This window comes from Notothenia rossii (assembly GCF_949606895.1).
Source record: "Notothenia rossii genome assembly, chromosome: 7".
NCBI classification, from domain to species: Eukaryota; Metazoa; Chordata; class Actinopteri; order Perciformes; family Nototheniidae; genus Notothenia; species Notothenia rossii.
In genome coordinates, this window is record NC_136905.1 from 4,338,807 (window position 1) to 4,360,116 (window position 21,310).

Here is a 21,310-nt window from a genome sequence, read left to right on the forward strand (position 1 = left end):
GTGTTATTGTTGAGTAAATAATCAGTTTGTTATTTACAAAAGGAGAACAAATTAGAAGGAATTTTTTTTTTTTAAATACAGATTTCAGTATTTTTTATTTTGAGACTCTGAGCTTGATATTGAGTAAGAACATGTTTTATGAACCACACAGTTTCCGGTCTTCCAAGACCCGACCGGACAAAAATACATGTTGCAGGCACGAAACATACTCCCAATAGAAATACATTGCTTTTAAAATCGTTCTGTGTGACATGAAAAAAGGGGAAGATCGTGTTGGTGAACATAAATCAATAGATTAAATGTCGTGACTAATACACGAAATGCCGTGAGACTGGGTTGCACGATCAGCAAGGGGTTATTTTTCTGTCTCTGTTTCCAGAGCGTGTCAGCTTTTACTCATTATATTTAATTTGTAACCCCGCCCTACTGTTCACATGAAGATAATCTAATCTGATTTGAAGTCCTACAGAGGTGACGTGTTTTGATTGGTAATAAGTGAGGAAGAGTTCAGGCCTCTTCTGGCGCATTTCCATTGCAGGGCCTGGCACGGCTTAGTACTGTATAGTTAGGCCTTGGTAGGCCAGGCTCACTTTATGCTGCGTTTCCATTACAGTTTAGGAACTGGGGTAGTAACTATAGTAACGCAGTGTAGGCAGAGCCATGATGTCATCTTCAATGCAAACCACAAAACCAAAATCAGCCGTTAGCTGTTAGCCCTCAGAGCTCACAGCTCCTCATATCTGTTCAGAAACTAGACAAAAGTTAAACAAGTCCAAACCACAGACTGTCTGTGTCATGGAGAATACAGTCGCTGGTTTATTTATGTCTGTAGGCCGTTGTTGTGAGTGTGGACGGTCGGAGCATATACTGCGTTAGTTTAGCCAATCTCCATTCAGAAAACACGCATTTTAAAAGGTTTTTCGCCTGCCGTCTGTCTGCAGACTTGTCAAAGCATAAAGTCATGGTTTTTACTAACCGGTATCAGTATGTTGTTACTTCGGCATCATTTAGAAACGTGTATTACAATTAAATCACGGTCAAATATGTTCATCTTGTTGTAGTTTTAGCCCCTTTGCCAGCGATTCTCTCACTAGTTTAACATATTCAGCCCGGTTGTTGGCCCGGAAAGAACCTGGATTTTGGAGAGCCAGAAAACTGTGAAACAGTACCCGTTAGCCGGAACTACCCCAAGAGGAAACACAACACGGAACGCTTAAACCGTGCTACATGCTGCAGTGGAAATGCACCATTAATGGACCCTGATGACATACTTTCTCAGTGTCAATCTGACCACTCTCCTCACAATGTGTGTGTGTGTGTGTGTGTGTGTGTGTGTGTGTGTGTGTGTGTGTGTGTGTGTGTGTGTGTGTGTGTGTGTGTGTGTGTGTGAGTGTGTGAGAGAGAGAAAAAACAAGAACACACCATTTATTTCTAAGGTCCAAGTTTAGTCACGTCAAGCGATGCAAATGAACTTCTCGACCAAAAGCAGAAGTGGTTAATTTGAAGGCTGAGAGATAGACTTCAACAGAAGAGCGGAAACAACCAGTTCTCCTATTGCGATGTCCAGAGGTTTAATTAGGGCAACACTTCTCCGTCTACGAGTCAGAGAGCGCTCAACAGAGCGGCTGTAGTGATGGCGGAGGGAGAGGAGGAGGTGAACTACGTTTATGGTGTGTTCAAAGCCGGCAACAATCCTCCACCTGCGGGTAAGTTTAGTTATTTAACATTAACAACTTTAACTTCCTGCTTATGAATTTGAATCAGAGCCTCTTTGTTAATGTGATCAATGCAAAGTCAATCCAAAGTGTTTAATGTTGTGTAATTGAAATGTGAAACCAGAAACATGAAAAATCTGTAAATAATTTACCTTTTTACCAGTTTTTTTATTTGTTTAGTGTGGGTAAAGAACAGATTTTTAACTAAATCATCACATTTGCATTGATGTTTTTCAAAATAACAATGTTGAGTGCAAACTTTTCACTACAAATGAACAAAGAAAAATCACGATCGCAATTTTGCATCTAGGTTTTAATAATGGAGTTTTCTTGATTCATCAATAGTATTTTTGGTAGAAACCTTTGAACCTTTGAACACCTTCTACTATTTCAGTTTAACTTCAATTCATATTTCTTTAACTCGTAAAAAGATTCAAACTGATTTTTAGCGACTCACACTGGAGATATATCATCGCGAACACATCTAAACCAGTGAGGAAATTGCGATGTGAGCTAGTTATCTGTTGAGAGTTTCCCGTATCATGTTGTTTCCATTTTTAAACGGCATGATACAATACCTGAAAGACAATCGCATCATTTTGAAGCTGCCCATTTTAATGCACTCTGAGGAAAAAACTGCATTTTTGCAATTAATCAATCATCGTAAGGCAATTGTTCTGCTATATAAAACAATTAAAGCAGCCTTTAAAAATCCATTTATTCACTAAAAGACCTGAGCATGTGCATTTCCTTTGACCTTTCAGCAAAAACAGGGGAGGAAACTGAGTACGTTGAGGTGAAGGTGCAGAGCGAAACAAAGAACGAGGGTAAGTTGTATTAAAAAAGCATTCAGGTGTTACTGCAACTGGGAGTTCTACCACTACTACCACTACTTTACCATTATAACTATCATTAAAAGGGAACAAGTTCACAAGAACTGTTCTAAACTTTATATCTGTAGGTGCTTTGTCAGTAACCCTAGTACTCTAACAAAGCTCTACAAAGTTGGGAGTGTGCAGTGTGACAAATGTCAACGTTTTGCAGACGGGGCATTCTGGTCTAATAAAAAAATGATGGTCCCACGTACGAAGCTGTCTTATTCCCCGTTTATTTTTGACATGTCAAAAAAGGAGTTTCTAATCAAAGTATGCACAAGTCTATAATGTCAAAAAGAAAGAAATGTCCCTGTGAGGGATTCATAAAGTATATCTTCTTCTGCTTCAAATCATTGTTGACTTGTTTTAAGTGACAAAAAAGTACTTATTTTAAGCCAAACCAAGACCTTTTACCAGTGTTGAAGAAAGTATTCAGGTCCTTTAGTAAAAGTTACCATGTGGTAAACGAATCCATTACAAGTAGAAATACACCATTGAAAATATTACTTGAGTAAAAGTAAGTAAGTATAAAAAGCAAACTCTACTTATACCCGACACAGACAAGTTTAAAATTACATAAAAAACCCCACAAATATTGTTCTAATTAAATTAAATAAACATAAATATGTGCAGATGCCAATTAAGTTTATTTATTATGTAGTTTGTCTTATCGTCCATCTGTTCATATTTATAACAACACATGATATGTTTTTAATAATAATGCATCTGAATTATTAACTTGCTATAAATGTAGTGGAGTGAGATATATGATACATTTGAATTGTAGTTGAGTTAAATCATACAGTGGCATGAAAAGAAAATACTGAAGTAAAGTAAAGTGCCTCAAATGTGCCCTTAAGTACAGTTTGATTAAATGTATTCAGTAACATTCTACCACTGCCTTTTACTAAACTTTATCAAGTGGTTTTGTTGCTTTTTCCGTTTTTTTTATCTGCAAAGTTATTAACGTGTTAAAAACTGTGAATGAATCAGACAAAATATGAGGTTCGTTTTTAGGAAATCTCTTGCAAACGGTTATTTAGAGATTGAACTTTTGTGTTGTTCTGCAATAATGTTAGAGTGACTAATACTCAAGACCTACGGTAACTCTCACTGGAACACTTTTAGCAAAGTACATAAAGCAGTTTCTCAAAACACAATGGGTTCACAACTCTTTAAGTCGGCCTTTAACAACAGTCAGGTGCCTGTTTAAATATTTGAACAATCTTTTGCTGTCCATATCACTCCTTTTGTTTATTTAGGCCATTTCTCATAATGTAAGTGATAGGGGAGCAAATGTACTCCTTTGTTCTGAACTGTATTATGTATGTATAACTGACTGATATAAGGTTCAAGCATCTGAGTTAGTCAAATCAACTTGGTATCCTTTCCTGTCTTTTACCTTTTACTCTCATAAAAAAAAGATCCATCTGCATTTACCATACTGTATACTGTCCTAGTTGAAAAGTGACTCAATATCTGTACTAAAGAGACTGACACTTTGAAAGTTACCAATCTTCATTTGGAAAGTTAATGTGATTCATTTGTGTTGTTTAGACTCAGCAGGACATCGGCGCTTTCAGCACTTGGACCCTTGTTTGGGGATTCTCTGTGTCATTCTGCTCGGTGGCATCATCGGACTCTGCGTCTACAGTAAGTACACAAAACAGGAAGTGCATTATCTCACACTTAGACATGAGACAAACCATTAAGAATAGTAGCAGCTGTTTTATCTGTTTACACCATCTGATATCAGTCATGTACATTCCACAGTATTGTTGGATACTGTACGTACCTTCAGCCACCATTAGTGGGAAATACCAACACACTCTCACTCCATAATCGTCCAGGAGTGACGCTTGGTCAGGGTCCCGTGGCGTGCAGTTGTGACGCTCCTAGGCTCCTTCAGCTTCATAAAGGGACGCAAATAGCTTTCAACTGATTGCAATGTATTCCCATCTGCGGCGGGATTTGACGCTCATGGAAGCACGGCATTCGTTTGTGTCGGCTGCCTTCAAAGGCAATGTGAGCGTCCATTCCCATTGGATAACGGAGAATTGTACACCCGGAAGTAAGTATTCTCCTTACTGTCGATTGATTTTACAGTGATATCTGCACTACTCATCGACTAAAAAACACCAGATTATCCTTCTTAATTACACAACATTGATTGGTTTAAATTGTGTGTCTTTTGTATTTTTCCCCTTCGATTCGGAGAAACAAATATTTTTTCGGAGTAAAGGATGGCAGAAGACACTACACTACCCAGAATCCCCAGCTATCGCTCTTTAGGGCTAAAGGGCTCCCCTCGCCTGCCAGGGCCGGCCCTCCATACTATAGTCTGTACACACTCTGCACGGTCAATGTTTGAGTGTGGGGACATAGGGGGCACTTGCGCTCTCCCCATGCTTTTTAGGGACTCAGGAGAGAGGGTGCATAGTGGACCCATACAGGACTTTCCCTGTCTGCCTATAGGCGGAGGCAGGGGAGCCCTCAGCACTGTTTTCGAGCACACTCTTTTGCGAGGCCAGCGCGTCAGGGTGTGCTCTGTCGGCCGCAGCCCGGACTTCGGGAGAGGTGAGTGAGGCGCATCGGCTGCTAAAGCCAGTCAGGGACAGTGAGGTGGAACGGTGTGCTGGACGACAGTGCGTGCATACATCGGGGCTCCGCCCACTGTACCCATAGAGTCCAGTAGAGGGCGGAGCCTGTGAGAGATATAACGCCGGGTTACGTATTGTAACCCTTGTTATATTAGCACAGGCGGAGCCCTCTACCCTGGGGCACTGTCTGTCTTATACCGCTCGCTGAAGAGTGGTGTAGGATGATGGTCAGGAGGCGAGACCTCCTTTTATACGGAAGTGAGATGCGTGCGCATTCAGGTAGGCCCGCCCCGGGGCCGGCTACGTCCATAGAAACCTCAGTAGGTGAATGCTTGCATAATAAGGCAGCTCCCAGAGTCCAGTAGAGGGCTCCGCCTGTTTTAATATAACAAGGGTTACAATACGTAACCCGGCGTTTCAGGCAATGTGAAATATTAATGGGTCTGAGAATTGGAAACGTCAGAACACTTTGAGATAGACTGAGACATTTTTAGTTTGAGTCTAAAGACCGGAAAACTTAACGTGAGACTGATAGGAAAAAGCTTACAAAAGATGCAAATTGACAAAACACTGAATTGCAATATAACCTTGATTATAAAAGAAGTTAATTTTCATTTTGCAGTTGCTACATTAAATCAAGAGAGTGATCCAAACCAGTTGAAAGAAGTCTCAACTCTACGGGCAAACAACACAAAACTCAGCTTAGAAAATGCAAACTTGACGAGGGACAACAAGAATCTGTCGGACCAGTTGGGCAACCTGACACAAGCCTATACTGTCTCAGAAAGCAACGTGAAAGACCTGTCTGCAGGAGTCCAGGTGCTGACCAAACTAAACCAGGAGCTGGAAACCAAGAAGAACAACTTGGCACAGAATGACTGGAATGAGCTCAACATCAGTCGAGCTCAGTGGAGCATCGATTCCTACTGCTTAGGAAACACCGGTATGTTCAGATCCTATATATTAGGTCATAATTACAATATTTACATACTGCAGGCATGATGTTCATTGTTTGGACTCTGTTGTTTCAGATAAAAAGTGTCAACCTTGTCAGAAGGGCTGGAAACTCTCTCAGACCAGCTGCTATGGGTATAATGACGCTCCTTCTTCTGGTTGGAAAACCTGGGAAGAAGCTCGAGAAGACTGCAAAGGAAATAATTCAGATTTGGCTGTTGCACATACTCCTGCTGAAAAGGTAAACCCATTAATATGATGCAAATAAGAAAGTAATTGTGTTTTGTGTAGGTTTGAACACACTTAATAATAATTATGTGTTTATTACAGTTTAATGTTTAAATATCTGACAACTCTCTCTCTGTTTTCCAGGAAGCAAGAAATGCTAACAGCTTTGGAGTTTATGGATTCTGGATTGGTCTGAGAGTTGAAGATGGGAAATGGAAGTGGGTGGATGGAAGTGATCTGAGGTAAGAGATTCATTGATAAACACTTTGAAAAAAAATGTATCAGTCTTTATCTAAACATCATGTTCTCTCCTCAGCTCCTTGATACCAGCTCCTGTTCCTGCTGACGGTCACTGTGCAGTGTTTTACGGGGGCGAATGGTTTTCAGTGCGCTGTGGTGAGAAAGGAAAATGGATCTGCCAGAAGAAGGCTCTGTCTGTTTAAACAGGGCAGTCATACTAAGAAGGTTACTATAAACTCTTTGAATTACTTGTGAATAAAAACAAATTCTAAACAAAAATATAAAACAGAAAAAGGTTAAAAAACAGTAATTCCAGAAACGTTTCACAAACTGGATACAAACAATGAAACACAAAAAGTTAACTCAAAATGTAGATTATTTTAAAATCGATGTGCTTTTAGTTTGACTTAATTTCTATGGAGCTTGCTAAATTAATGCAAATATTTATTTATTTAACATTTTTATGGTGTTTTTATTAGATATGGATGGTTAAAATAGTTATACTGTTTAGTGTGAATAATGTTATTCTGTTGTTTTAGAGATGCAACGCTTAAACTCTGCAGATTATTGCAAAGATTATGGACAATTTTATTGTATTGCTTCTACCGGCCAACAGAGGGCGCTGCATCACTTGTTCTCAATACAATGTTCCAGAGTCTGTTAAATAACTATTTTTCAAGATTCAAGATTCAAAGGTTTATTGTCAAGCTCAGGTGTTTAATAGTCTTCTGGCCAGTGGGATGAAACTGTCCCTGATGCTATTCTGATGATGCACAGTTTATGGGTGATTTGTATCTATCTGTATTTTTATCTATGAGCAATGTCTTGTTTTACTCTGTTGTCACCAGTGAATAAATGTGCTGCCACACATTGTTGTTTTTGTCTTTTCTTGAATACATCAGTGCTTTAATCAAGTCTGGAGAAACAATCTAATTCATGGTGCGACCATTGTTATGTAAATAAGATAGAAGGAGATCAGGGGGGTATGCTACGAAGCAGGATTTTCTCTTAGCCGGCTAACTTCAGGGAAAACTCTGGGTTTCCGGTCCTACGAAGCTGGTTCTCTTTTTAGCAGGCTAGATCTCCATGGTAACTTATGCTGAGCGGCTAACCTGCCCCGGAGCAGGTTAGGTTGCAGGCCAAGAGCTCAACTCAGTGAAAGCACCGCCTGCTGACCAATCAGAGCTCAGTGTGCGGAGTTTAAAGCGATCAAATCATATTACAGGAGAAAGGAAATACAGAAAAGCTGCCGTTGCAGGAAAGACGGCCGACAAAAATCACCGACGGTGTGAACGTGAGCATTAATAGAATGTCACCTCCCATCTTCAGAGCAATCTGACTATTATAACATTAGCATTAGCACTTAAATATCTGCCACACATAAGTAACCGGATCAGAGTAACATTAAGTACAGTCCTCGGTATATCACATCATGTATCTCCTTATCTGAGTCAGCTGAGCCGTATCTGGCCGTGCAACACTCACAGTGTCACATACTGTATGCAGAAGTATTATTTTAAGCAACACATTAAGTTGACGAAACACTTGAGTCAAATGTAATGAAAGTCAGATGGTGTCTTAGACGGGGCAGTGATATCATAAACCTGTTAATGTACGCATTCAAACACTTTTTCTTTTACCAGCTGTATTCACCTTGCAGGTGCAGCTATGTGGCTTTGATCCTGGATACAGTGTTTAAGTCATGGATGTTTAAAGTTTAAAGTTTTCATATGTTTCTAATTAAATAGTTGACTTTTGATTCAGGAGGATGATTCGGAGAGGGACAGGAAGTGGAGGTGAATTGGCCAAAAAAAGTGCAAACACTAAGTAAGATGTATGTATGATGATACGATGTGATAATAGTGTTTAAACTCATCAATGCATCAGTGTCCATCAATGCTGCTCAGTTCCTCTAACCCTTATGTTGTGTTCAGGTCTGCTGTGACCCTTTTCAAGTTAAAATTATATACTAACCGCCCTATAGTTTTATCAGAACAAGGCTTCATTATATCCTCCACAACAGCTACTGTGTATGAACACTACCAAACTGATTTTGACCATTTTAGCCAAGTCTGTAGGTCTCTCTAAAAAAAAGTATGTAATTTGGTGATTGGTTCGGGAAGACCAGCAGCATTGTTGTGGAAGACTCTGGGTCAAATTTGGCGCAATCAAGATTCATCTTTGACTTTGACCCCGCCCCCCTTCATCCACTGTAACAATATTTTGTTCCCAACATGCACCTGGTCTCCCATCCCTCTGGGCCCCACTCCCCCCACGGGACCTCCACCTTTCTCAAAGAATATGTACACTAACACTGAACCTGAACAAGCACACATACACACACTACGCACACATACGCACACATACGCACACATACGCACACACACACACACACACACATACACACACACACACACACACACACACACACACACACACACACACACATCATTGGTTGAGTTTCTAGCATGAATCTATATGGTTCGATGTTTACCCGTAGCACCACAGAAGTTACTATAGTTAATAATATAAAGTTTTTTAAAGTTTAAAAATAAAAATGGTATTCTAATATTAGTCTATCATAGACTTAGACCATAGTCAGATAACATAATTATCCTTCTTCACTATAGGGAATATAATGAGTGAATTTAATCCCACTTTTTTCTTGAATATGAGGTGTAATGTGTTTTGGGGCCATAAAATAAAATTACAACAGTTTGTACGGTTATGAATGCATAATAATTTAGTTATGTAGTAAAAACAGTATTGGATGATAGTCATTCTTTTTCAGTGTTTTGTACTGAGATAAATGATGGGTCAAAATTGACCCGCGAACACGATGGACGGTACAGCTTTCGAACACAACACAAGGGCTAGATGTAGATATTACATACAAAAATGTGTTCTGTCACAAAACAAGACACACACACCAAAATCATGTTACTGATTACACGTCATGTTATCATGTTACTAATTACGTCGTGACTTATTGAAGGACCCAATTATATGTATTAAAAATAAAAGAGTTTCTTGTTTGTCAGATGTTGGATTCAATTACTTTGGGTGCATGCTTTAACAGGACGTTCCCAAACCAGTTTTATCAGTATTTGGGTGACTTGAAGAGGGTTTGTTTCCGACCTTCATCAACTCATCACTGGGGTCCCACAGGGCTCCATCCTGGGTCCCCTCCTTTATTTCTCCATGCATATCATTTGTCCTAGTCGTTTTCTTTCATATCGCTCGTTGACGTTGTCAGCAAGTTTGAATCAAGCCAAATAAGGTCAAAACGATTCGATAGGTTGCAACATGTCTGACTCTGTTAAAACTTCACACCATAACCTCAGAGCAGACGCTCTCTGACAGCCTCAGGTCTGCAGCAGGACTTCAGACTCTTGTCCACGATGAACAGAAGAACTCAGAATGAAATGCGTAATTAAATATATTCTAATTTGTGTGTGAGTGTAAAACATTGCTTTTTTCTTTTACCGAGACATTGTATACATTTTTTCCTATTCATAGTGTTTCTGATTCTTGACCAGATCTGAGCAACAAAGGGTTTAAAACACCAACATTTATTTCAAATTTGATCTCTAAAATTGTGATTTTCAAACTCTGATAAACACAGATTTATAAATGCAATGCATTTGTTTCTCTCAGAATAAATTGAGTAAGAAGCTGTCGATGTATCAACACCTTTTATGAAAAAAATAAACAATTTATTTGGTTTTAGTTTGTCTAATGGTTTTTAGCTTCAGCAGAAAGATATATGTTTGTGATTTTAAAAACAAAAGTCAGCGTGAGAACCGAACAATTCTCTGTGTGTGGTTTTTAGTTCGGCTTTAGATTAATATCCGTGTCTGGAACATTACTCATACATTAAAGCTTACCCTAACCCTTTCTGTGTAGAAATACATTGTTGATTTTTGCTTCTGATATTATGCTTGATTTCATTCGCTTTTTAATATTGATTTCATCATAAAATCCATATTTTAATACAATGGTTCCTCATGGATGCTCAACATATTTGGAGAAAAGCTGCACTCAAATATAAATGATGTGTTTATCGTTCAGAGGAAATTGAAGAAGAAGAAGCTGACTATGTTAATGCCTCAAGAGGCGCTGTGGATAAAAAGAGAACCCGTCCAGGTGCATTATGAACACAAAACAATCCACATTTTAAAGTATTTTGGCTGTTAAATGTTGTTGTTCTTATTTTTCGGGTCGATGGTTTCTCTTCTTCACTCAGAACACTCTTCTGATGGCATTGTGTTGGCTCGTACTGTTAGCCATCGTGGGCCTTCGTATCTACTGTGAGTACATTATATATATGAATTTCAGTTCATTGAAGATGTGTGTTTGTGTTGATCCTTATTGGTCACTTCTAAACAGTCAATGTTCACATGGGCACCTTATTATTGCTTAAAGATAGATTCCAGGGAACCCATTCTCAAATATCTATTATGATCATGAAAACACCCACAAAATCATCTCAGCCCGACACCTTCCTCTGTCTATCTCTGTAGTTACCTTTTTAATATCTACAAATGATGCCATCTAAGCTGACTGCGCAAATCCAAAACCTGAGAGGAAAACAAGCAGATTAATTGTGAATTTAGCTTAGAAAGAGAAAAACCTATGGGAAAAACACAAAAGCATTGGACACAATTTAAACCAATAAATGTCGTACAATTAACAAGGATAAACTGATGTTTTTTAGTTGATGAGTACGGCAGATATCACTGTTAAATCATTTGATCATTGGTTTTATTATGAAAACGTCGAGACCGGAAATACTGTTTTCAACCCGTAACTTTACATGGAGGCTGCCGCATACCTCAAATCATCTTCTTAATATCCATCAAACTATAGATCCTACATATCGACTGGACGTGGATTCTAAAAGTACAATATACACTTCTCGCCAGAAATCTACTCAAAAAGCGTTTTAATGGCCAAACTATCCTACATTTTAGGATTTTACAGAGAGGGTTATTTGTGAATAAATGACCATCTGTAACGTTAGCATTCAACGGGAGCACTAGAGGGCGAAAACTTTCAAACGTAATTATAGGACGTATTAAGCGCTTGAACAAACGACATATTTGGTTGTAATAAGGGCCTGAACAGGGTCGTATGAGTTGGAGGACTTGTTGTTATATCAACAGCGTTATACATATCAAACTACCAATAATTCTACTTACATTTCACTTCTTATGCCTTGCAAATTGAATGCAATTATCAATTTCCTAAACCTTTATTCTGTGTTGCAGGACGACGCACCTCATCTTCTTCTTCTTTACGAGAGATCCAATGCTTAACATTTGCAGATGTGTGAAAGTTTATGTGTGACATGTTATAATTAAGCAATAGCTCACGACAGGCCGTGGTATATGCTCATTATATCACAGCTAAGGGGCGTGGTTCGACCCGACGCGAAGCGGAGGGTCGACAACCCCCTTAGCTTAACTGCAGGCAGTTTGCTTTTCAGCCCAACGGTATACTGTTTTTCTCAGACGCGGAGGGATACTGACTTGTTGTGAAAAGTAATTTACAATTCTACCCGTGGTATACGCTCAGTATATCACGGCTAAGAACCAATCAGATTGCTTGATTTGACTTGTCCGTTTTATAATTTTGCTTTTGCACGGCCAACAGAGGGCGCTGCCTTCGTCTCAACAGGAATGTTCTCTAGAGTCTGTTTCCAAGTGCTGTGATGTATTTAGTTGTGTAGCTCATTGTTAATTAATCTTAGTTCATCCCTATCTATAAGCAATGTCATGTTTTACTCTGTTGTCACCAGTGAATAAATGTGATGCCTTCCATTGTTGTTTTGTATTTTTCTTGAAAACATCAGTAGGCTTTAATCAAGTCAGGACAAACAATCTTATTCACAAGGATGTAATATGTTTTATGAAAATAAAACAAAAGGAAATCAGGCCTCAAAATGTAGTCACTAGCTCCAGAGAGGGACATGAAGTGGCATTGAGAGCATGTTGGTGGCTAATCCATTGGAGATTTCCAAAATGCAGTTAATATGATTATATCATTAGGACATCCAATATGTTGGATGTGTGACTCTATTAAAACTCTGTGAAAGGGCCACTTGTTTCAAGTTCCGGTTGAGACTATTTGGGAAGTGTCAACATGACGTGAGAACAGGAGATTAAAAAGATGCCATCTCCACCTCGAAGCAGAAGTCTACTGAACCGTCACATCAGAGAGACGCTCTCATCAGGACTGCAGCAGGACTTTGTTCAGGACGAAAGGAAAAATAATCAAGGATATGGGTAATTAAAGAATATTCCAGAGTTTATCTGTGTCTAAGATATAACCTATGATATGTTTTTATTTGCCTTTATCAACATGGTTTTTTTGCTTCCGAGGCTTGACCACTCCCCAGCATTAATTATTTTAAATATTCAATCAGCTGGTCTTTAATGAGATTCATAGCCCATATGTGGTCTTTGCGCCTCTCTTACTTCTCCGATGTTTTCTTGTCCCTCTTGTCTTTTTCTTTTCTTCGCTGGGGACTCATCATCCAAATTACTGTGCTCTCCAAATATATTAAAATTAATATTAAAATCCTCCATGTTGCTCACAGACGGGAGACAACAGACAACTAAAGACAAGCAAACAGTTTACAAACTAAGCCACTTTTAATGGGCTTTTGCCCCTCGTTTTCCCTGTTTTTTGTGGGTTTTGCATGGTTAAATGGACCAGACTTCTCTTTGCAGATGTGAGCGTCCTTAACAACGGTAAATAAATCCTTTACGGCGGTCTGTAGCCTACTACTGGATTAACAACGTGTCACGTGTTCTGAATTGACCAATCAGAATTGAGTATTCAACTAAACCATGTAATAAAGAAACATAATATTTAATGCATTGGGGATTTCTTTTGAGTAAATTGAGTAAATTCTAGTTAACCACCGATGATTAACTATTGTACTAAATACAAAATGTACTCCATTTTCAACAGTAACATGTACAAATGTTTTTATTAAGATATTTCAGTTTGTCTAATTGGTCTTTAATCTCGTTTTAAAAAGTCAGCATGATACACTTCTCCGTGTTTTTAGTTCTGCTTTTCTGCTCTGATTATTTGCGTGACAGCAACTCATTTTACATCGTTGAGTTTGATTATAAAGTCCATCATTTAGTGAAATGGTTCCTCATGCGTGCTGAACATAATTTGAGTGAAACTACATATCTGATGAAACAGTATGTGTTTATCTTCCAGAGGAAATCACAGAAGAAATTGACTATGTGAATGTACCAGAAGGCCCTGCGGATAAAAAGGCAACGCGTCCAGGTGAGCTGTGAACACAAGCAACCATGAGATCTATTCAACAGTCTTATTATTTAAATAAAATAGTGATGAAGGTTAAACATGTGAATATTAAATCAGCTCTTTTCTTCTATATTAATTCAAATCATTTTTCACGGTTAATTCATGTTGTATAGTTACTCAGGCCAGAGGTATCTCTTCTTCATTGTATTTTCCACCAATAGACTGTTTGCTGATGATAGCCATCAACAATTTGGGAGTTAAATGCACATTAAAGGTGGGGTATGTAATTATGGAGAAACCGGCTCGAGTGCGCCAGAATTTGAAAATACACAACCGGAAAAAATCTGCCACTTCCTCACAGAGCCCCTCCTCCAACACACACGAACGCGCACATGACCAATGAGGGCACGAGATAAATTTGTGCACAGATGGAAGGCTGACAGGCAGGTCGGCCATCCAGTTACTTTAGCCGGGCCGGCTCAGATGATTGGTCGTGCTTTTTACAGTACCACGGCTTCCACAGATTTGTATGTATTTTTTGTCAAAGCATTTAAGATATTCATTGCTATCGGGATGTTAAGAGCATTCCATGGAATATAACAACAAGTGTATCTCGAGCCGGTTTCTCAAACTTACCTACCCCACCTTTAATGCACACAATGTATACACTATCTTGTTTATCATCACTGCACATATTTTATTCCAATTCTATTCATATGATTATAACCATATGAAATGTAAATATTGCTATTATTTCTATATCTGTGTTTTACATTTTTGTTTTATTTTTATTTGTATGTAACACAACACCAAGTGAAATTCCTCGTCTGTGTCAACCTAACTTGTAATAAACCTGGTTCTGATTCTGATAAACTTCATAAAAACACAACACATTACGTTTTTATTTTTCAGACCACGCCAAAAAAGGAGCTGCACCAGAAGGCACCGTGGATACAAAGGCATCCCCTCCAGGTGCATGATCAATACATTTCACTATTTAATACTGTTAACATGTTTAAAAAAATAAAATAAAGTTAAAACAGTGAGATAGTGACAAAGGTTGAAAAGGTTTAGCTATCTTTGTGGTGTGTTTATAATGTATTGAAAGTATTAGCTTAGCCTGTTAAATGATTTTAGGCATTAAGATAAAGCTAATCTCCTGTGCTTGCACTATCTTTTGTATTTCTTTTAAGTCTTGAATATGTTTGTATTAAACGTTTTAACCATCCTGTGACCACCGTTTTTAGACTAAACTGTATCTGTGTATATGACTTTAAAACCTTTGTTAAGATTTTTTAACTGAATGCTTGTTTTTCAGGCTTGAGGTTTTTTCTTCCAATAGCAGTGTGTTGGATCATACTGTTAGCCATCATGGGTCTTCGTATCTACTGTGAGTATCGTGTGTGTGTGTGTGTGTGTGTGTGTGTGTGTGTGTGTGTGTGTGTGTGTGTGTGTGTGTGTGTGTGTGTGTGTGTGTGTGTGTGTGTGTGTGTGTGTGTGTGTGTGTGTGTGTGTGTGTGTGTGTGTGTGTGTGTGTGTGTGTGTGTGTGTGTGTGTAGGTGTCTGCTTGTGTTCTCCATATTTTACAAAAGGCTGTTTACTGTTGTGAGATGTCTACAGTAGAGAAGGAGACCACACTGAAAAAAAAGGCTGTTGGATTCACATGATGTACATCGGTTGCACATATTAAAAACATGTGTACTTAAAACTATTCCATTATGTTAAAGACACATTCAATTGTTATGTTAATTTGATTTTTTTTTTTTTTTTTTTTTCTTTAATCATCTTTTTCTTTTTCTTATTATTTCACCAAATAGTTTGGCTCTCAATAACTTCAGCATACTTTCGGCTACAGAAACCATTAAAATATCAAAATATTCAGCCTTTTCAGCACATGATGCAACCCAGTCTCACGGCATGTTATAGTCACAACATTTAATCTATTGATTCGTGTTCACCAACACAATTTCCCCCTTTTTTTCGTGTCACACAGAACGATTTTAAAAGCTATTGGTAGTATGTTTCTTGCCTGCACCACGTCTTTTTGTCCGGTCGGGTCATGGAAGACCGGAAGCTGTGGGGTTCATAAAAACATGTTCTTACTCAATATCAAGCCACGATTACTGTTTTTATTTTAAATCGTAGAATGTCTGACTTTGTTTGCGAGGAAAATAAATGGGGCTTAGAGCCTCAGAATACTGGAATCTGTGTTTTTTAAATCTTTTTTTCCTTCTAATTTGTTATTATTTTCTAAATAACACACTGTTATTTACTCAACAATAACACACAATTATCCTTGTTTTTATTTATTTGTTTAATTCTATCATCTCTGGCTTTTTTGGCGTCCGTCAGGAACTGAATTTAAAAATAAAATAATCGGAAACAGATACACACCCACTGAACTGATTAACCAACATCCTCAGCTATGGTTTAAGCTTGGTGATTGAATTGTTTAGCCGAAATGCACGTTGGGATATGGTGTTTATGCAATATTAAATCCGAAAAACCTTTAAAAAAAATAATAACAATAGTTTAATCCGAGTGTACTTGCTTTTCTCTTTGGAAGTCATCATAACGGCATTGTAATACACGGTTCGGCTGCATTAAATATTACACATATTCCGTAGTTATTTATATATAGAGCCCTGATGAGAAGACTTCTGGACAAACTTGAAGAAATGCCACCGAAACTGAATATGTGACGTGGATCATAAATATATCAGCAATTAAACAACATCTTCAGTTTCTCTTCACACAATACGTCTCCTAGCAGTATCAACATTAATTCGGCTGACTTTTATATTTGATCCAATTGGTAGATAGGTTGTATTAGACACATCTATGGAATCAGAATTTCAATAGCTTACCATTAAATTATGGATATACCTTTCTGTCTGTGATGTTTTACAAATCAGATATTAATGTGTAGAACTACAATATGTGAAATAATATAGCAATATCCTGTAAAATTATGTGAAAACATGAATAAAACTACACATCTTCAGATGTTATACATACATAAGTGTCCTATACTAATAATACAAAGTTATTATGGCATTATATACTGTGTGTACCTTGTGTGCACCGCCTAGTGGTTAAAGCATGTTATTGATTTTTTTTAATGTTATATTTGAGGAAAGAAATATTACGAGTACATCCAAAATAGGGGGAAAGTAGTGATCTCTACAATAAAACAGTTTAGTTTCGTAATCCGAACAACGCAAGGCTCAGTGTCTTTCTAGAATTAGCAAAATAGTATTTATTTGTCTACTTTTATTAAGTTTAATCACTCGGAACAGCCTTTCACTAACTTCATACAGCCGACAACAGTTCCTGGACATTGGACTATGCCATTCCAACTCTTTAACGCTAGAACCGTCAATCGGGTCAATTTGAGCCAGAGCTGTTTTTTATTGTATGTAACTTTTTTTCAATAAAATATTAAAGTCTCCCAGTCCGTGACTTTTCCTGAAAGTGTGTTATGTAGCACCCTATGTTGTTAAACATTGTCAATATGAAGTCAGATTGAAGAAATCGCCCAAAATATTGCCATTTATACCTATTTCTGCCAAGCGGGTCATATTGACAGCACCCCTTTTCGCGCTATTGATTTTGCGTGTAAACAAACATGACATGTTGCTATAGCGACGCCTTTTGTCTACTGCGGTTCCTTATAGATTGAGAGATTGATTGAGAGAGAGAGAGATAGATGGATAGATATATTCATAGCGACAGTCTTCAAGGAGTGTGCTCCCGCTCACGGGAGACTGCTCGCGCTGCGCTGCGCAGCAAACAGCTGTTTGCTTTTCACCCAACAATGACAACCGCCTAACGAAACGCTACATTGTAGCGTTTATAAACGAAACAATTTAATAAAATTGCTTGTCAAAATACCAATAACACAGGACCATTTTTCTTTTTAAAGCAATAATTTTACCTTAAAAATCAATGCATTCTAATGCCGGGTCAATTTGACCCCGGTGGCGGTTTTAGGTATAAAAAATCTCTGGGAGTTCTAGTGTTAACAGATGATCTCTGTATCATTCCGGAGATCGCCAGATCACCTGAGCCTGCTCAGTCTACTCTGCTGAGCGGAAGTGCCCACAGGCGGCGTATACCCTCGGGGAGGCGCCTTAGGAGCCACCGGTCCAAGACCAGCAGGTTCAGGGTCAGCTTCTTCCCCAGGGCTGTTACCCTGCTGAACTCTGCCCGCTGATAGACTCAAGCCCATACCCACCACCCACCTGTTTATATATTTTACTGTCAATGCCGTTTACACTGTATATATTCATCTGTTTATAGCCTATTTATAATTATTCTATTTATAAATTATTCTCATTACTGTATGACTCCTGCACTGTTATTTTTCACTTCTGGTAAGATGCCTAAACTTACATTTCGTCACTATTACATGTACTATGTAATGACAATAAAGTTGTATCTGAATCTGATCTGAATGTACAAAGATATTAATAGGAGGATGTGCAAAACAGAAAAACGAATTAACCTTTATTTAAACATTAAAGTATACCTTAGCTTAAGGTCTTCTTCTAAATAAGAAAAAAGCTTTGGGGGTATCTACAGATAAATATTAAGCCTGACAAAGTACTTAAAGTCTAATATATTACTTAACTGCAATGTTAACTATTTTGAAGCACTTACTTTAACTGATATTATACACATTAATTATACTCTTATGTATGTAGATAGAATAAGAAATGTGCAGAATATGACAGTTTAATGGTGGAGGTACACATATTGATTTCCAATGTGCTGCAGGTCTGCCTTGAAAAAGAGATCGTTGATCTCAATGGGATTTGCACCTGGTTAAATAAAGGCTACAAACAAACAAACAATTGATAGATGTCTTGTAGTGTACGCTCGGCGTAACCTTGGCGCACTGCCACTCCAACATCCAATCCCAGACCTTGAAGATTAATCACAGGGTTTTCAAGCAAAGGGACTGTAGTCCCAAATGATAGCTGAGGATTATGGTTAGTGTAGTGTCTTCGGCCATCCTAAACTCCGAAATGTTTTTTGCGGATTTCATATCGCATTAAAACCATATCCCAACGTGCATTGAGGCTAAAACATCCATTCACCGAGCTTAAACCATAGCTGAGGATCTTGGGTAATCAGTTCAGTGGGTGTGGTGTTTATCGTAATGATGCTCAAAATGTCCCTTATGTTTCCTGTTACTTTATTTTGAAATTCAGTTCCTGACGGACGCCAAAAAAGCCAGAGATAACAGAATTAAACAAATAAATAAAAACAAGTTGAGTAAATAACAGTGTGTTATTTAGAAAATAATATCAAATTAGAAGGAAACATTTTTTTTTAAAACCACATATTTCAGTATTCTGAGCCCCATTTCTTTTCCTAGCGGACGGCAAAAAAAGTCAGACACAATACGATTTAAAATAAAAACAATAATCGTGGCTTGATATTGAGTAAGAACATGTTTTTATGAACTACGCAGCTTCCGTTCTTCCAAGACCCGACCGGACAAAAAGACGTGCTGCAGGCACGAGACACACTACCAATAGAAATACATTGCTTTTAAAATCGTTCTGTGTGACACGAAAAAAAAGGGGAGAATCGTGTTGGTGAACACGAATCAATAGATTAAATGTCGTGACTATAACACGAAATGCCGTGAGACTGGGTTGGTCAGATGCCCACATGTACATAGAAACAGTTTTTGTTAGGTGTAATCCTTATTTTATACTCCAGAAGATAAACACTTGATTTAAAAATCTTAGACCATCAATGCTGCTCCGTTCACATGTTTATATGTGCGTCTGACTATTGTTTTAAGGAAGATAAAACATATGAACCTGTTCTTTAATGTCTATTATGATCATTAATCACTCAGAGACACAAGCCTTACAGCCCAACACCTTCCTCTCTCTCTGTAGTTACCTCTGAACTTTCTGAAGACAACGCCAAGCAGACTGCAGAAATCCTGAACCTGACTTCAAGAATCCAGGAGCTGGAGTCACGGGAGAATCTCACGGTCCGGTGGGACAACCTGAAACAAGCCTATACTGTCTTAGAAAGCAACAACACCAACCTGTCTGCAGAAGTCCAGGAGCTGACTGCAGGATTCCAGGAGCTGACTGCAGGAGTCCAGGAGCTGAACAAACTAAACCAGGAGCTGGAGACCCAGAAGAACGACTTGATACAGCAAATACAAAACATGGAGACAAACTGGAATAAGACAAACTGGAATGAGCTCAACATCAGTCGAACTCAGTGGAGCATCGATTCCTACTGCTTAGGAAATACCGGTATGTTCAGATCTTATATATTAGGTCATAATTACAAAATGTTCATACTGCAGTCATGTTGTTGATTGTTTGGACTCTGTTGTTTCAGATGATAAGTGTCAATCCTGTCAGTCTGGATGGGGACTCTCTCAGCCCAGCTGCTATGCAATCAAGGACCCTCCTTCTCCTCGTTGGAAAACCTGGGAAGAAGCTCGAGAAGACTGCAAAGGAGAGAATTCAGATTTGGCTGTTGCACATACTCCTGCTGAAAAGGTAAACCCATTAATATGATGCGATTATGAAAAGTCTATATATTTTTTTGTAGGTCTGAACACACGTTGGGTCTTTAGGTCATTATGTGCTTATTTACTTATACGGTGTAAATACCTGATATCTGTTTCTCTTTTGTTAGAACGACATCATCAATAAATACAGCCCATTGAGTTCAGGAACTAACGGATTCTGGATTGGTCTGAGAGTTGAAGATGAGAAATGGAAGTGGGTGGATGGAAGTGATCTGAATGATAGGTAAGAGATTCATTACTGTAAACACTTTGAATAATAACATCGATCAGCCTTTATCTAAACATCATGTTCTCTCCTCAGCTCCTTTATTGCAGATCCTGTTAAAGGTCGCTGTGCAATCTCTGTCCTGAGAGAAAACAACTGGGTATCAGTGCGCTGTGATTACCACAAACAATGGATCTGCCAGAAGAAGGCTTTATCTCTCCCTGTTTAAACAGGACACTCTCAAAGAAAATGAAATCCATTAACAGGCCTATAAATGTAAAACTATGAATTATCCTACTTTTAAAATAAAAACAAATTCCATAAATGTGCAGAGATTTGACCTTGTCAAACAAAAAAGGGAAAAAACCCACTAATTCCATAAACCTTTAATAAACTCAATACAAACAATAAGACAAACTTATATAATGTGGATTATTTTGACATCAATATACTTTTAGTTCCACTTAATATAATATAATCACTCAAAATAATGCAATTATTCATTTCCTTAACATTTCTATGGTGTTTTTATCAGTCTGGGCGGATCAACTCGTTTTTCTGTTACAGCTCGACTACATAAACATTGCATGAACTTAAAATAAACAATGCGACACAAAAGTTAACTAGTA

At 38.2% G+C, this 21,310-nt stretch overlaps 1 protein-coding gene across 1 annotated transcript; it reads left to right on the forward strand.

Moving 5' to 3' along the window:
* The first annotated feature begins 1,617 nt into the window (after nucleotides 1–1,617).
* LOC307012821 (C-type lectin domain family 12 member B-like) lies at nucleotides 1,618–7,482 on the forward strand. Its single transcript, XM_079640011.1, has 7 exons — nucleotides 1,618–1,706; nucleotides 2,480–2,542; nucleotides 4,148–4,243; nucleotides 5,813–6,133; nucleotides 6,222–6,385; nucleotides 6,517–6,614; nucleotides 6,689–7,482. The coding sequence occupies exons 1-7, from the start codon at nucleotides 1,634–1,636 to the stop codon at nucleotides 6,813–6,815; spliced, it is 942 nt and encodes a 313-aa protein (XP_079496137.1). The 5' UTR covers nucleotides 1,618–1,633; the 3' UTR covers nucleotides 6,816–7,482.
* The last annotated feature ends 13,828 nt before the right edge of the window (nucleotides 7,483–21,310 follow it).

Bases quoted from the DNA above. Each gene is read 5' to 3' on its own strand.
- LOC307012821 (XM_079640011.1), top strand. From the start codon at position 1,634: ATGGCGGAGGGAGAGGAGGAGGTGAACTACGTTTATGGTGTGTTCAAA. The intron at 2,543-4,147 runs GTAAGTTGTATT...TGTGTTGTTTAG, and splicing joins GAGCGAAACAAAGAACGAGG to ACTCAGCAGGACATCGGCGC. The intron at 6,134-6,221 runs GTATGTTCAGAT...CTGTTGTTTCAG, and splicing joins CTACTGCTTAGGAAACACCG to ATAAAAAGTGTCAACCTTGT.